General features: G+C 33.1%; 1 protein-coding gene across 2 annotated transcripts in view; it reads right to left on the reverse strand.

Moving 5' to 3' along the window:
- Positions 1-34: 34 nt before the first annotated feature.
- LOC114336812 (apolipophorins) overlaps positions 35-19,034 on the reverse strand; it is a 119,870-nt gene continuing 100,870 nt past the window's right edge. The window contains exons 23-25 of one of the 2 annotated variants that reach the window (XM_028287192.2): positions 11,229-11,450; positions 2,731-2,934; positions 35-359 (exon numbers count right to left, since the gene is read on the reverse strand). In XM_028287192.2, the coding sequence (XP_028142993.1) occupies positions 336-359; positions 2,731-2,934; positions 11,229-11,450 (450 nt within the window). In that variant the 3' untranslated portion in view covers positions 35-335. Of the gene's footprint in view, positions 360-2,730; positions 2,935-11,228; positions 11,457-19,034 lie in introns of both variants that reach the window. The other variant, XM_028287191.2, reaches the window with a different exon arrangement.

Raw genomic sequence — 19,034 nt, forward strand, 5'->3', positions numbered from 1 at the left:
ATTATATGGTGCAATAAAGGGAGACAAATCAAAATAAATTTGCAAAACTTCTTTAATTTGTGTAAAGTAATAAATAAATTTGAATTGGATGATTATATTAACAATGTTATAAAAATTTGAACATTACCGATAAACATACATTATCGATAAATTATACATAAAAAAACATATTTTGTAAACTTTCATATATTTATTCTGTTAGATGTAGGTGCATAAATATGATTTATACAAATTTCAATACCGTGACGTAAAAAACATACCGTAAATAACTATACATAACTTATCTATATAGTCTTATATGTAACTTAAAATTAACTCACTGCCTGTGGATTACTTCACGCTTTATTTGAAAGTCTTTTCTGAAACAAAAAATAATTAGTTAAAATATGAATACCTACTTTTTTATAATTCGTCTAATTTGTTTTACACGTGAACACGTCACAAACACAAAGTTCTGATAAAGATGAATAAAGAAATGGAAATCTTAAATACCATCAAAGCAAGAAAATTGGAATATCTAGGACGTATTACTCGTGGAAAGAAATAGAACTTGCTTCAATGATTGATAATGGACGGAAAGATTCAATGAAAAAGAAGCATAGGGAGACATAGATTATTGTGGCTACTTAACCCTGACAGAATGGTACGGATGTAGGTACATCAAATGAACTTTTCAGAGCAGCCGTCCGATTAGCTATGATGATGACCTCTGTCGCGCAGATGGCACTTGAAGAAGAAGAATTCTCTTTATATTTGATGATCCCTTCAAAAGCAGACATATTTGTTTAACTCTTGTGGAATCTTGAAACTTTTTCTTTAGGTGTAATGTCCGTATGCAGTCATTGGCAGTCAGCATGTTTAGAATTCCTGAAGCCTTTGTCTATCGATCATGTGCTGCGCGAAATAATTCTACTGTAGAATCACAAAATTATCTAATATTATGCAGCCATAAAAGTTTCTTTCGAACAATCCATATCTTTTAGTACACTTTTCCTCGTATTATAAGGTGAAGTAGAGGGTATTTAGGTCCTCTAATTATAAGGCCGAAGAATTATGTTTTTCTCCTCTTTATGTTTATAAGCGGACGTTATAAATGTATCATTTTAAGAACATCTTCATTGGAAATGTGTGAAACCCACGATATTTTTAGGTTCAAGTCTTAAATGCCTTACGTGATATTTCGATACTGTTATCATCTCTTCATCAGAGTCACAAATTGCATTTAACCACCTTCCAAGATATTTACAATGGTTTTCATGTTCTATCTCCTCTCCGTTAAGAGAAAATAGACCTTGATCTATATTAATCTTTCCAACTGCCATTCACTTTGTTTTTAACATGTTAATTTTAAGGACTCTCCGATAACTTAATTCACTGAAGAACGGCTGTATCCTCAGCGTATCTGATATTGTTGATTACTTTTCCGCTTAGTCTTACTCCTTATTGTCTTTTTCTTCTTCTTCTTCTTCTTCTTCTTCTTCTTCTTCTTCTTCTTCTTCTTCTTCTTGTAATAGGACTATGTCCTGTTTCTTCTGTCAAAGTCTCTGCTGCGATCCGGAGCTCCAGCTCTCGTACCATCGTTTTTTGGGTCTTTCTATGGGTCGCTTGGTGTTGGACTTCTGTGTTTTCGCCCAATGCGCCATACGTTCAGGGTCCACCCGATCTACGTGGTCTCTCCATATGCGCCGTCGTGCTCTTGTCCATCTCACTAGTTCTTGAACGCCTAGCTCTCTCAATATGTGTTCGTTTCTTATTTTATCTCTGAGTGTGATACCTCCTATGGATCTTGGGGTTTTCATCTCTGTTGTTCTCATTATTTGTTTGGTCTTTGTTGTCTCGGCCCTTGTCTCAGCTGCGTATGTTAGTACGGGTCTAACACATGTTTTATAGATGCGGACTTTGCTTTCGGTGCTCATATATTTATTCCGCCAGATTATATCCCTCAGGACATCAGATATTCTCGCTGCTTTCGTTGCCTGCTGTTTTGTTTATTGCCACAGATGCCTGTCGCTAGATATTTCCACACCCAAGTATCTACAATCCATTACCTGTTCGATTATATGATCGTCCACTACTAATTTACATCTAATTGGGTTCTTCGATATTTCCATCGATTGGGTTATTTTCTCTGTGGATAGTGTCAGGTTATACTTTTCGGCGGTTATTTTAAATTTTTGTAGTAGGCGTTGTAGGTCATCTTCGTTTTCGGCTATTAAGATTGCATCATCTGCGTAGCAAAGTATTCTCATGCTTAGGTTACCCATTTTGTATCCCTGATTCATTTTGTTAGCACTACCTATAACTTCATCCATTATTAAATTAAATAGGCATGGACTGAGGCTGTCCCCTTGTCTAATACTGACATTGATTTTGATTTCTTCCGTGAGCCCGTGTGTCGTTTTAATTCGTGTTTTGTTGGATCTATTGAGCTCTTTGATTATGTTTCTATACCTCTGACCTATGTTTTTCTTTTCAAGGATAGTGAGCACGTCCTTTAATCGAACTCTGTCGAATGCCTGTTTCAGATCTACAAAGCATGTGAACATGGGCTTGTCGAATTACCTATTGTCTTATTGTCTGCCGTCTAAAGCTTCCATAACGATTTCTTCAGCTTATACATATTTTCAAAAGACTGGGTGGCATGTCAATCACACGATTTATAATATTTAATGTAATCTAGTTTATAATTACAAAAACAAAACAAAAAAACTATTTATACTGAATACTTACTGGTGCTGATTTTTCTTTGGAATAGGACTCCCTGCATATATTTTTACCTCCGTAAGCTGACGATGGTCTGCATTCGCAGTCCAAACCTTGCTCGAGGTTGACGGCTTCTTCAATGATGTTATGGGCAGCGGTATGAAGGAATTGTTTTTTACCATCTGGTTTGGCATCGAGGAAATTGTCTGTTACGAAGACATTTCCGCGGTTCTGAAATTGGATTAATGCATAAATATATTGTTTTTATATGCCTTTTTACATTAAGAATATAATAGTTATTTATGTACCAAGTCAGTAAAGTGACTCTTTATCGAAGGAGTCTGATATTGCGAGATGAGCGAGCGAAACGAGCGGCGCGAGTAACAGACGAGTTCGGTAAAGAGTCTTTACTGACGTGGTGCATACAAAATTTTATCGCTAACATAAGTTGATATTGGTTTTAACACTTACTTGCAATTTACAATTCAAGAACTTTTTAAATTTTAGACCTAATAATAATTTCATGACAGTGATGACAGATAAGTTTTTCAAGATGGCCGCTTTCGATTTTTAATCGATAGTTGTCAATATTGAATAATTACTAAAGCGGTAAAGTAAAATACCAGCTTTTCGAATAATATGTGAAAATATTTTTTCTACGGATAATATTTTTTATATCAATGTAATTAAAAAATACTACAGAATTTCACTTTTTGACATAAATATAATTGATAATATCGCAAATTTTGTAAAATATTTTTAATAAATAAAGTAAATAAATTTTAAGTTTATTCAAATAAATAATCGATTACTGCCATCGACCACTTTACATTCAATCTCGGTTAATTTGATTAAAAATCGCGGCTGGTAAAGTAAAATTCTTCTTTCAGTACAATAAAGTGTTACTTTACTGCCGAAAATGAGGGCAAATGAGTACAATAATGAATTACTTTAGTGACGGTTGGCGATAATAGTTATTTATGTATACCAAGTCAGTAAAGTTACTCTTTATCGAATGAGTCTGATATTATGAGCAGAGCGAGCATAGCGAGCGAGGCGAATAACAGACGAGTTCGATAAAGACTCTTTACTGACGTGGCGCATACAAAATTGTATCGCCAACAATTTGATATTTGTTTTAACACTTACTTACAATTTACATTTTAAGAATTTTTTAAATTTTTGACGTAAGTAATAAAAATTTCATGACAGTGATGACAGGACAGATGACTTATACACGATCGCCGCTTTCGATTTTTAATCGATATTTATCAATATTGAATAATTACTAAATCGGTAAAGTATTGATTTATTTTATATGAATATAATTACAAAATACTACAGAATTTCACTTTTTGACATAAATTTAATTAACAATGTCGTAGATTTTGTGCGATATTTTTAAAAATTAAATTAAATAACTTATAAGTTAACTCAAATAAATAATCGATTACTGTCATCGACCACTTACATTTAATCTCGATTAATCGCGGCAGGTAAAGTAAAATTCTTCTTTCAGTACAATAAAGTGTTACTTTACTGCCGCAAACGAGGGGTACAATAATGAATGACTTTAGTGACGGCTGGCGATAAAATATATTTCACGAATTTGCGACTGTTTTGGATTATCGCTGGACATTCGACAGCCAATGATCCAGTATGCTTTACTGCATAAGAAGCACGAAAAGAAATTGCTCTAGTAATGAAAATATGAAAGAAATAATTTATAAATTCTATTAATATGAATTTATTTACATTAAATCATTCTGATATAATTTATGTACATTGCACATTTTACGCAGAAATTTTTGTTGGCCTAGCAACCTTTTTTGATCAACTTTACCTTATTTTTAGCGATACTCCCAAACCGCTTGTTAATACTGCCCTAATACATTTGGCACCTTATTTATTGGAAAGAGCGTGTCTGTGTATTTGCACGCTTATTTTACTGGTAAAAAGCCAATTAGGACCCTTCGCGACCAGTACAATGTGTACCCGTGTTGAGCTGCCCCCCCCCCCCCACTTGCAAAAATTAAAAAACAAATAGCCCTGATTTATGAGCTATTTATGAGCTTTCATATTCCGCAAACTAAAATTTTTGAGCTCGTTCCACTGAGCAGGAATTTAATATTTTAGTGGGGGGGGGGGGGGCTGAGTCCCCACTACTGAAAAATAGGAATATTGACTCGATTTTTGCGGCAGAATTACGAGCTATTTATGAGCTCTTGAAATTATATAGTTTCGATTTTTGAGCTCATCCCCTTCACCCCCAAACAACCCTTTAATTGATTTAACTTAAGAGAAAAATGCTGAGAAAACTTCAAATATATCGTATTGCGGATATAATTCCTATAGCTTATATACTCTAAGAATAAACTATTAAATCACGTGGACAACTCTCTCTTAAGCCGGGAATATGGGATGGTTTTCTTGCGAAGGGGTTGTAGCTCAATAATCGAAAGGCGTGTGATTTAAGAGTTTGTAGTTTGATTTTAAGTAGTGACTTATTTTAATAACTTTATATAATAAATTTTGCTTATAATTTGTTCTTTTATTGATTTGTGCAGTTATTTTGTATAAAATAATTTTCACCCCCGGGAAGGGGCGGTATCCACCCTCAGGGTAAAGGCGCAAGGTGGTACCATGTCACCTTTGTTTCTTGAGGTATCCTCTAACCACTGACCAATTTTCGTGAAAATCGATGAAGGTTCACCGAAATTGAAGGTAATCGTTGATTTTTACCTTCAGTGACTGCACTATACAAAATAAATTGCAATTTACTGATCTAAATTCGCGTAATTTGGGAGCTTATAAATTATTAAATGATATGTAGTCGCCAAATAATTAATTCAATGCATTTTAAGTACAACTTTCTCTTAAGCCGGGAAGATAGGGTGGATTTCTTACGAAGGGGTTGTAGTTCAATAATCGAAATGCACGTGATTTAATAGTTTATTCTTAGAGTATATAAGCTATAGGAATTATATCCGCAATACGATATATTTCAAGTTTTCTCAGCATTTTTCTCTTAAGGCTATGGGTACATAATTCGCAAATATTTTACGTGTATCCCTACTTTTTCGGTCTTTACACGGCAAATTACGTGTAGTAAAATTCACACTGGTATGGATATGTAAACATTACTAGAATGTCATTCTACTTGAAAATGTCATCATTAATTTAAAGAGATGGGTTTTGAATGTTCTTGGATAACTGTTATTTTTATAATTGCAAATTATTAATTCAGTTAATAAATGTGATAATTTTTTCACTAACTATGTATTCAGTGATTGTAATAATTTATTTGTACAACAAAGACTAATACTCAATCGAGAAAAGAGGAAAAGTGTTAAAGTGATTTTTTAATAATATATTGTTATGGAACGCTTACAATTTTGAACATCTTTAACAACAAAATACTTGGTTCACAGAATATATTATCCTGATGTATTCTCTGCTTGGATCTTCCACAAATAATACACAATAATTAACTTTTTATTAAGTTCACTTCTTAAATTAATTATTTATCAAATACACTATATATTCTTTTTCTCATGATCATCTTTCAGTGCGTCACAGTTTTTCGATTTCTCTCTAACGCATTAAATTGTATGTGACAGAAAAAAAGGCACGTCTTTGAATACTTTGGTAATTATTCTAGTTCGGTGATTATTCTAGTTGTCGATAGATGGCGCCATAATCAAAAAAGAATTATTTATTAAATAAAATAATAATATTATCAATATAATCTGTACAATTTATAAGACTATACAAATGAAAGAAAATACCATTTTATAAATGCAATAGACACAATTGATTTGGTTTTATTCCAAATTGAAAATAAAATTTGACAACTGTCAGATTTAACTAAAATGTCACGTTAGAATAAATGTCATAAATGTGTATTATCACGGACTTACCTTTTTTTCTATAATTTGTGACGCACTGAAAAATGTTCATGAAAAGGAGAATATCAATAATATTTAATCAATAACTCAACATATTCCCGATGCAATGTCAAATATTTAAAATTGTCACTGATTGTCAGTGTCTGAGTGACAATATATGCTGACAATATTATATTCCGCTGAGTGCGTTGTAAGACAAAGATAGATTTGGAAAATATTACCACAACATTGTGTACATTTTTTTCGAATCCTGAAAAAACCAATAAATATTTTTGAAAAATTTAAACGCAGAATGAAAGACTAAATTATTACCGAGGGCCGAAAGTCCCTTAGAATAAATAAAAAGATTATTTTGAATGATATATTTGAAATTAAAAATCGCACTCAATTTTCTCTTAGTTTTTCACCCCTGTAACTTATTAAGATAAACATTATAGAAGTTCTCAGGGACTTTCGGCCCTCGCTAATAACGTAATCTTTCATTCTGCGTCTAAATTTTTTAAAAATACTTGTTAGTTTTCGCAGGATTCGAAAAAAAATGAATCCCCATTTGAATAGCATTGCAGTCGAAAATACGTACCGATCCTCTTAAGTTAAATCAGTTAAAGGGCTGTTTGGGGTGAAGGGGATGAGCTCAAAAATTGAAACTATATAATTTCAAGAGCTCATAAATAGCTTGTAATTCTGCCGCAAAAATCGATTTAATATTCCTATTTTTAAACTCAGCCCCCCCCCACTAAAATATTAAATTCCTGCTCAGTGGAACGAGCTCAAAATTTTTAGTTTGCGGAATATGAAAGCTCATAAATCAGGGCTATTTGTTTTTTAATTTTTGCAAGTGGGGGGGCAGCTCAACACGGGTTCAACCTGTACGTAAACTTGTGTGTTATGCATTGTGTATTACTAGTGATACAAAACTCAAGTCAGTTTTGAAATACAGAAGTAGTGTAAACAGTGAAGTAGAAGTTGCACAATATAAACCTAGATCACACCCTAAAACTAAAGATCTTCCTGGGGGTGGTAAGTTTGAAATTCGAGGCAGTATATAGATACCTAATTCCGGATGTTTGAGAGATGTGGTCTAGAGTTCTAGAGTCTATAATAACCCATATATGAGAATGGACAGCAAAGTTAGAATTTATAAAACTTGCATCAGACCTGTTATGACCTATGGTATTGAGTCAAGAGGAGACATCAATAAAACCAAAAGCATGCTACGAACAGCCGAAATGAAGACAATAAGAGCAATTTCAGGGACGACAATAAGAAATAGAATACGAAACAACATCATCAGGGAACAATGTGGCGTGCAAGATGTAGTAAGATGGGGTAGGCAAAGAGGAAGAGAGTGATTCAGTCATGTAAAAAGAATGGAGGAGCACATACTACCCATAATTGAGCTAGAAGGAAAACCAGCTGGCAAGCGTTCACCGGAGAGACCACTAAAAGATGGAGAGATAGCTGGCAGTCAGATAGAATTAACAGATCGACAGATGTACAACAAGTATAAGAAGAAGAAGAAGAAGAAGAAGAAGAAGATATACTCAATTATAATATCCGTGGAAAGGAAGTACATGGTTCATGTTTTCCGTAGAGACGGTGTTAAAAAAATCAAGGTCGGAAATTAGTGTTGCCCAAATGCAAGACCAAGACGAGACTTAGACAGTCTTGGTCTTGGTCATGCGCCAGTACACCTAGTCTTGGGCTTGGTCTTTGGTATTGCGCTCTCGGTCTTGGTCTTGGTCTTGCAGCAAGAGTCTTGCAAGTCTCGCAGTTGCCTATTAGCCTATTGCATATCCTTGAACAACGTAACAGAGAGGTACATTTTAAGCTAGAATATCATAGCCATAGTCAAGACCAGCCAAATTAATAAATATCTAGACCAGCGGTTCTCAATCTGTGGTGAATGTACCACTGATGGTACATATCATTATTTTCGGTGGTACACAAAACGCAAAAACAGCCAAAATCAGCCACAATTATTATAGTTAATTGGATTACCTAGCTATTTCAGTTCAGGTGGTAACAAAAATAATAAAAAGTATTTTGTGGTACCTACATGACTCAAAAAGATTGAGAATTACTGATCTAGACAATTGACACTCAACGGCGTAGGATGATCGTAAAGGGGGGGGGGGGTTACAACTTCAAAGTGGCTTGATTTGTCGACAACACATATTGGTGTTAAGCGTATAGAGCTCAAAGTAGATCCCAATGGGGGGTTATAACCCCCAAAACCACCCCCTGGTTATGCCTATGTTGACACTGGATGGGGTTTGAACCCACGATCTAAGTGATCCGTGCCTATGTTCTAACTAACTAAAGTTTATTAGAAATTATGTATTTTATTATCCAATATAAGCGAATGAATAAAGAAACATAATGTTAAGAAAATATGAGGCTATCGTTTAAATTTCAGTATTTTATAAATGCTAGAATATTCCACAGAGTGATGCTAGCTCTGAGAAAAAACACAGTTTGATTGGGACCTACACCCGGTATACAATGACAATAATTGATTTGCCTAGCAACAATATTACAGCGATATTTATAAAAATAAGACAACATAATATTAAAAAAATCACTTAAATCGGACAACAGGTTTAGGAAATTCGAAACATTAACAATGACCCGTTTATAAGGTGGTGCGTAAATTTTTTGGAGAAGTGCAAATCGTCATAATATTTCGGTATCAAATCTAGCATTAGCAATCTGTTCTTTTGTCTCGGTATCATACTTTGTGTGACCTCATAGCACATTCAGCAAAAACAATACATAATAGTCTTACTATTCTATATACCGACAAGATTTGTGTGTTTAAATTCCTGGAAAACTAATAATGAAAAAAATTAATTACTTATTAGGTATATTTTTTATCAGCTAATTGTAAAAAGTTTGGATACGATATTCGATATTACTATCGGCTTCGCAAAGCAAGAATGTTATGTTATGATTAGAAGGCGACTATTCTCATAACCCGGATAATTAATTTCAGAGAATTCGTCTGCTGGGAAGGAATGTAAATACAAAATATTTTATTTTTACATTGTACTAATGACCTCTGATTACGTGTCAAATGTGTGAAGTGTTCTTTAAATGGATATTTTGCTTCGCTATGTATGTTTATGTCCAATTTTAAAAATTTTTGTTACAAATTTTTTTGTTTCTCTAAGAATATCTAAGAATATAGTCGAACTAGTATACTCCCTAAAACGACCCTCAGTTCTAACTGCAAGACGCAAGAGTCTTGCAGGCTTAGTCTTGTTCTTGCTCAAGTCTTGCACGGTAAGTCTTGGTCTTGGTCTTGCTAAAATTAGGCGGTCTTGGTCTTGGTCTTGGTCTTGCGAAAACGCAAGAACAAGACCAAGACTGCAAGACCAAGACCGATTTTGAGCAACACTATCGGAAATACATTCTAAATTTCTATGGTAAATTTCTGGACAGTTTTCAAATAAAACGGGTTTAGGTTCAAAGTATTAAGTGGAAGACAATAGAAAAACCTTGTGTGAAATAGTATCATTCATAAAAGAATCGAGTTTTTAAGAAAGGTGAAATAAAATGAAATTGATAGGACGAGAGTATAAAATCCACAAATCACACCGATACTGAGGGAAAGAGACATTTTATATTGCATGTGGGTGGAAAACATACATAGTTTTATTGATGGAGCGGATTTTGTGTTTTTGTCTCTTTGTCTATAGGTTATTACGATAATCTAAATACGGAGATTTTTGTGAAATGGTTGAATTAAAAACTGCTTTCAAGTTTACACGAGCCATCTATCATAGTTTTGAACTATGCCCCATAGGTATACCATTCGGAAATTTTAAATAAGCAACCAAACATTTTTGGACAGTACCTACAAAAAACAAAAGAATGATTAACGGATGAGGATATTCATTTTCTAAGGATTTTTTCAAACCGGAATTACTACAGTTAGCCGAAGGTAACAAAAAAACAAAAATATTTATAGTAGACGAGATTATACACACTTTTGGACATAATGTGTTAAGGCTGCTCCTTATAATTGTGTGAATTCAATCCCACTGAACAGATTTGGGGAATATTTAAAACTTACTACGATAACTAGATACTATATTACACACAATAACGAAATCCTGCAATTTGGGAACAAAGCTTGCGGAAATATGAAAATTTAATAGAAGAATGTTGGATTCGTGAAAATTGCATCGACGCAATTAACCCAGTCATCCTTTACAATCTAAATAAAGATACCAAAGACAGTGATTATGAGTATGAACCTAATTCTTGATTACACTGTAAGGTATAAATATGTATTTTCATTTTCTCATTAAGAAAAATTTTGAGTGTTATTGTTATTATTTTATTAGTAAATAACACTTTACTAACTTTAGAAATAATAGTAATTGTATATTTTTCTAAATGAATGTAAAATGTATTATCGGGTAAAACCGTATCGTTGCTTGTTTTTGACAGTGCTTCAAATATTAAGAGAATTTCCTATTAGCTCAGCACAGCGGACCTTTAAGTCAAAGCTTTCATTCTTAATCCAAAATAGTTACAAATTCGTGAAATATACTATACTATGTGACTTATATCGATAGAATTAGTTATATTGTAGCTTAAATTGCTTACCTTAACTGTAAAGTCTACGCAGTAGTCATCATATTGTAATTCTTTGTACAATTCAGCGGTACCTTCGGGCTTCTTCTTGGATTGTGAGAAGGTGAAGACGTGTTCATCGTTGAATCCAATCACGTCCTTGGTCTTTTTGACATCTTTAACTTGAAGACCTTCGAATGGAGTTATCAGTTGAAGGGAGATTTGGTTGTTTTTGAAGAGAAGAGTTCTCAATTTCTGTAACTAAAAACATGTTTGTTTGAACACAAATTGAAAATCACGAAAAGGTTCTTTAAACTTAAGTATTGTTATATACATAAAGTGTTCTTCGGAAATGGAACTAGATAAGAGGCTACATAATAGTAAATGAAAAATTACAAAGTCAAATACAAAATACTCGAGTATAATGTGGAGGTGGCCGATCACTATCTTATTATTTTTTGGAACAATGCAAATACTGAGTCGAGAAAAAATGAAAAGAATGTATTATCACAAGAACAAAAATAAAGTATTTTAAGTCTACCTGCTATAAGAACAAAGTGCAAGACATCTTTATAACAGACCCTTAAATCAATATCTGAAATAACAATTGCGAATTGAGAAACCAGATAGAAATGGTGAATGAAATGAAATTTCTTAGCAGAGTGAAACTCATTACAAGACTTGATGAACAAAGAAATGATGACGTAATTCAACAAACAAAAGGACAAAATGGAAGTCAGAATAGATGAACAACTTACAGACACTATAGACTGAGGCAACGAAATAATAAGGCTCATGAGGCCTATCCTATGCTCTTCAATTTAATCATGTATCAAATCATCAAAAGTGTCAACAGAGGAAGGGGAAACAGAGTGGGAAACAAAGAAGTAAACATACTCTGTTACGCAGATGACGCAATATTCATAACCCAAAATGAAGATAGTCTGCGCAAATACTAGTCTACAGAGCAAAGGAATTTGATATGACAATCATCTCAGAAAAGTAAAACAATTGTAATCAGTAAAAAAATCAGATATAAAATAGAAATTAATGGCATCGGTACTAAACAAGTAATGTAAATAAAATACTTTGGGATTAAACTGTCCAGCTATGCGAGACTTGGACAGATAAGTGAGATATAATTCAAATAGTAAATAGACTGGCAGGATACCCTAATAACACAATGTGGCGAAACCAGCCTATTAACACTGAAATGAAGTCAATAATTTATTATAAAGCCAGTATAAAACCAATAATGGCACATTCATCATAAACAAACACAGCCACTAAACAAAGACTACTGCAAACGGCAGGAATGAGAATACTGAGGAGAATTATAGAAAATACGTTGAGAGATCGAAATAAGAGTGACGAAATTAGAAGAAAATGTAACGAACAATGTATGAACAAATGGACATTACATATAAAAAAATGGAATAACCACATCAGTAGAATGGTGGAAACCCGTGTGATCAAAGTAGCAAGTGATAAATCACCAATCGGCAGAAGTACAGGCCGACCGCGCAAAATAAGCAGTGACAACCTTCCATAGAGGTATCAATCCGCCAATGAACAAGCAGAATTGCTTATAAAGAGGAAGAAGAAGATAGATACTAAATTAAAAACCGAAGGGAAGAAAAAGTTTAGGGCTCTCCTGAAAAGATAAAGGGAATTTTGATGCCGGAACTGAAAACAATAAACAGTTTCCTCATCTTCGAAAATGAAGTGTTAGGTTACGTTCACTACGGAGACAGTCACATGGTAACCTAGCCTAGAGCATAGTATTATTGAAATGTTAGCTATCCTGATCCCCAAGTATATGTAAATCAGGTTGGCAATATTGACAGTTGAAGTAGTCTAATAAAATGGTCGTCACGAAGCGTTGCATATGAATTATGTCTCCCAGTAAATATACCTAATTAATAAGTACTCGGCAAGCTTCCTTCTCCAAAAGGTTATGGACTCCAGTTTTACATGCCAAGAGTACATTCAATAAGAAGTAAAGTTTTTTAGTGTTGCTGTTTATACCGACCGGCAGTGTTGTGAGTGACCGCAAAAAAATGGCAGTCCAAGGTTTAAATGGCGCGAATTCAACCGTGAGTTTGTATCCGCAATTAACATCTACGAACTTTTCGTCATGGAAATTTAGATTAGGCAATCTTCTAGATGCCAAAGGTGTTAAAGATTTTATTACCACTGAAGTAACTGCAACGCAATTCACACAATTATCAAGAGACGAGCAAAATCAACATAAAAAGCATGATGCAACAGCAAGATCGATCATTGTCACATGCATTACAGATGAACATTTAGAATATATTCGTGACTGTGACTCAGCATTCGAAATGATAAAAAGTTTAGAAAAAGTGTTTGAAAGAAAAAGTATTCTTTCTCGTTTATATGTGCGGAAAAAGTTGTTAACGTTGAAATATAAACAAGGTATCGATTTACAAAAATTTTTCGTTGAATTCGATTCTTTAATCCGAGAGCTTGAATCGACTGGAACTACAATCGAAGAAGATGACAAGGTATGTCACCTTTTGTTGACAATGACAGATACGTTTGACACCGTTATTACTGTCCTAGAAACTTCAAATGATAAACTATCTGTTGATTTCGTTAAAGCAAAATTATTAGATGCAGAATTGAAGCTGAAAAATAATGTACAAGAAAGTGAAGAATCCTCTTTTTATACGAAGCAATACAATAAAAAACCCCGATGCTCATTTTGTGGACTTGAAGGCCATCTAGTGTCCAATTGTTTCAGAAAAAACAATAATCGAGGTAGATTTTTTCGAGGAAATAACTATTCCCGTGGCAGAAGAGCCAATAATGATACACAAGGTAAACAGAATATCCATGTAGCCGAAGACGAAGTAAGTTTTATCACAGCCCTACCAGCTGAAAATCTCAAGAATGATGACAGCCAAATTTCGTTTATAATAGATTCTAGAGCATCACAGAATATGTGCAGCAATAAATATAAACAATTTATAAGTAATATTATTGAAATTGAGCCTGTTGGCATTAAAATAGCAGATGGAAGAGTGATGACGGCTCGTACAAAAGGTAAATTAAAAGTTTATTACAATGAAACTCCTATTAACATTGATGTTCTCATTTTAAATGAACTAGAATATAATTTATTATCAGTCAGTAAACTAAACAGTTTAGGTTTCACAGTAGTATTTAAAGAAAATAAGGCTGAAATAAGAAAAAAGAACTTTAAACTTATTTGCTATAAACATAAGAGTAACTTATTTGCTGCAAATTTTCAATTAAATAATTTTCAATCTAGTTTAGTAGCAAAGCATAGCGATAAAGACTTATGGCATTTACGTTTAGGACACGTAAATAGAAGGGGACTACAATTGTTGGGACTTCCCTATTCAGATAAACTATGTGACTCGTGTCAACAAGGAAAAGCCACAAGGCAACCTTTTAAAGAAGTTATATACAAAAAATCCTCTAGAGTTGGGGAACTTTTACATGTTGATACTTGGGGACCATCCAAAGATCCCACATTTTCTGGTGAAAAGTATTACTTATCAATTATTGATGATTTCTCACATTTTAGTGTTGTATATTTAATGACAAGAAAAAGCGAAAGCGAATCACATCTTATTAATCATATTGAAAAATTAGCTGCAGAAGGCAGGAGAGTATCTAGAATAAGAATGGATAAAGGTGGAGAGATGTCTTCTAAATATTTTAAAAACTATTGTATACAACATGGTATAGTACAAGAATTTACTGCAGGGTACACACCTCAGCAGAATAGTATAGCCGAACGACTTAATCGTACTATTTTAGACAAAGTAAGAGCAATGTTTGTAGAAACAAATCTTCCAAAGAGTTTGTGGGGAGAAGCAGTTAGAACAGCTGTTTATCAGCTTAATCGAACTCCATCACGAGCAATTGAATTACAAGTACCAGCAGAAATATACTTAGGCAGACTTGACTTGTCTAAACTTAGAATTTTTGGTTCAAAAGTATGGTACTACAACCTACCAAAGCAAAGTAAATTAGAACCAAGAGCAAGTAAAGGTGTAATGGTTGGATACAGTGGTGCTGGTTATAGAATTTGGAATCCACTGACCAAGCAAACCAAAATTTCAAGAGATGTTGTTTTCGATGAAACACAGTATAAATATTCTCCAGAAATATCGTCGAATAATCAAAATGTTGAGGAAATTTTACCAAGCCAAAATGAATTGGAAACATTTGAAACAAATTATGAAGAAAGTACAGTCCAAACATTAAGAAACACTACTGAAATTAATTCACAAGATGAAGAACCAGTAAATTTACAAAATACCAAAATTACTTCCTCCAATAGAGAAATAAAACAACCTTCGAAGTTCAAAGACTATGAACTTTATTATGCATATTGCTTAGTTACATCAACACCAGTAACTTATGAAGAAGCAGTAGAGGAGGATGAAAGGAAGCAGGCAATAGAAACAGAACTAGAATGTCTTGAAAAAATGAACACGTGGAGTGAAGCCACAAAAATACCTCATGATCAACAAATCATAAATACAAAATGGGTATTTAAAACAAAAAGTGATGGCACGAAAAAAGCTCGCTTAGTCGCCAAGGGTTATGAAGAAGAAGTGTTTTTAGATATATATTCACCGGTAGCTAAGATGGCAAGTGTAAGAATTTTATTATCACTGGCTCTCAATAACGACTGGAAGGTATACCAATTAGACATTCCTTCAGCGTTCATCAACGGAGTGCTACAACATGATGTTTATATTCATTGTCCTAAGGGTTATAAACGACAAAGCAAAGTTCTCAAACTACAAAAGGCTTTATATGGACTAAAAGAATCACCCAAATGCTGGAACCAACGATTCAACAAATGGGCAATCAAAATTGGTTTTAAAAGTGCGGAAAGTGACTGTTGCGTTTATACAAAGAAAAATGTGTGTATGTGTATATGAGTCGATGATATCTTATTGTGCGGTGAAGATAGCGATTCGATTCAAAAAATTATTGAAAGTTTAAAAAGTGAGTTTAACGCAAAAAATCTTGGTTGTGTAAACAACTTTTTGGGTATTGATTTTGAATATTCTGTAAATAAAAATGATGTAAAAATGTATATTTCTCAAAAACCCTTAATCAATAAGATAATTGAGAAATTTAATATGACGAATTGCAATGTTAGCAAAACACCAATGGAAACAGGTTTTCAGGTTGACAAAACTAATGCTAATAATCAAATCTCTGTCAATGTGCCTTATAGGCAATTAATTGGAAGCTTAATGTATATTGCATTGGGTAGTCGCCCTGACATAATGTTTTCAATCTCTTATTTGAGTCAATTTCTCAATTGTCCTGATGATATATTATGGAAAGCTGCTAAACGTATTATTAGATATTTAAAAAATACAATTAATTTCTGTCTTATATACAGTAAAAATATAAAAAGAAAACCTTTAATATTTGCATATTCAGACTCAGATTGGGCAGCAAATGTAAATGATAGAAAAAGCATGTCAGGAGGTATAGTATATTTTCTAGACAATCCAGTTTCATGGTATTCAAGGAAACAGAGCACTGTTTCATTGAGCAGTACTGAGGCCGAATATATTTCATCAACTGTTACATGTTGTGAGTTATTGTTCACAAAAAACTTAGCAGAAGAATTATTGAACGAGAAAATAACTGGTAGTATATTATATATAGATAACCAGGGAGCTATATGTATTGCAACAAATTCATTTAAAGGTAAAAGGTCTAAGCATATAGACACAAAATATCATTTCATTCGAAATTTAATTGAAAACAATGTAATTACTTTACAGTACATAAATACAAAATCAAACTGTGCTGATATTTTCACTAAAGCTCCTTCAAATGAAATATTCTCACGTCTCAGAACTTTGATCAAAATTCAAGAATGTTGAAAGTTTTTATAGATTAGTACTTTTATACTTTAGGCACAACTCATGTGAATTATCTATTTGCTTATTTTTTATTTTTTATCATATTCTCATGTTAATATTTTTTGAGTTAATGAAAGTTATTTTTTGAATATTTTTCTATATAGGTATGAGTTGTAACCTGAGTAATGTAGGATGTATAAGTATGTTTTTATGATTTCATTTAGTTCAATTTTTGTCAAGACTTGGTTAGAGTCAAGATTGTTGTTTAGTCGACAATTCATCCAAATTTACTATTTATGTAAATGTTGTATAAATTGAGAGGGGGTATTGAAATGTTAGCTATCCTGATCCCCAAGTATATGTAAATCAGGTTGGCAATATTGACAGTTGAAGTAGTCTAATAAAATGGTCGTCACGAAGCGTTGCATATGAATTATGTCTCCCAGTAAATATACCTAATTAATAAGTACTCGGCAAGCTTCCTTCTCCAAAAGTATCCTACTCTTCATATTCGTGAATTCTGGCATTCAAAATAATGTATTTATTTTACATAGCGATCGAAACTATATTATCGATCGCTATGTAAAATAAATGCATTATTTTGAATGCCAGAATTCACGAATATGGTGCGGGAGCACGCCAAATAGAATTCTATTTTAGTGACGTCACGTTGCCTAGCAACCGTCGATTCTTCCATTATGAAATTCTATTTTGTGACGTCAGCAAAATAGAATTCTATTTGGCGTGCTCTGGGCCATGAAGAATAGGATACTATGCTCTAGGATAGGTTATCATGCGATGGTCTCCGTAGTGAACGCAGCCTTTTAGTTGATATCGTGTAGGTCAAATAAAATACGAAAAAAGAACAAAATGGAAAATAGTTATTTACGTTACAAGACCGGAAAGTGGTGTTTTTCAGGTCGAGCCAAGCAGATTCCAGGGCGAGCCGCAGGCGTGCCCTGGAAGCTTGGGGAGAGCGTTTTGGTGTAAATTTAATTCTTTATTTTATTTTACTTTATATAATAAAATGATTACCTAACAAATACTAAAACTAAATACTGAATATAACTGCATAAACTGAATAAATAGGTACCTACATTACTTTTGAATATTTATGTAAAATACCTATATAATTGTGACTCATTTATTGTGTACAGTGACGCAAATTGTTAAATTTGAGAACTCACCAAACAACTTTGACAACCAACAAATTAAAAATCAACTGGCACTTGTCACTTCAAAATAAATCGCAATTGTTGTCGTTGTCATAGTAACGGATACAAGGCAGTCTGTGTTATGAAATAGCGATTGGAGAATAAAATATAGGGACCGGAAATAGTTCTTTTCTAACAAGTGCAGAAAGTTATACTTTTCCGCACGCGACTGCGTTTGCCGAACGACGCGAAGTGGCAGTTCGTCAAGCAGTCGAGTGCGGAAAAGAGACTTTCTGCAAGGGTTAGGAACAATATTTTTTCTAAGAATCTTTAAAAAATTACCAAATAATTAATTTAATTAATATGAAAATACATACACAAATTAATTCTTTGACAAGGTTGTCAAAACCAAACTTTCAATATAATTAGTTAGCATGACGACGATCTTGGTTTCCGTGAAGATGATTCAAAACGACTGTTATTGTCTACCAATTTGACTTTCGAATATTATGTCAAAATAATTTTATTTCATCGAATTGTCAGTAGTAATTGCACAAGAGCTCTAAAATTCTATAATAATTTTAGAGATTTGTGTTATATATAATATAATAATATAATAATTTAATTTAGTGCAATTTGTTGCGATTATTTCATGAATAAAACTGTTCAAAACCAAAATTTTATTGTAATTTATTTATGTAAGTACAAATTAGTACAATTAAACACACAGTTGTTATAAAGATGTATTTGATGGTTGAAAGTCATCACTTTTATAATTTTTAAAACATTTG

This window comes from Diabrotica virgifera, chromosome 7 (genome assembly GCF_917563875.1).
Source record: "Diabrotica virgifera virgifera chromosome 7, PGI_DIABVI_V3a".
Classification (NCBI taxonomy): Eukaryota; Metazoa; Arthropoda; class Insecta; order Coleoptera; family Chrysomelidae; genus Diabrotica; species Diabrotica virgifera.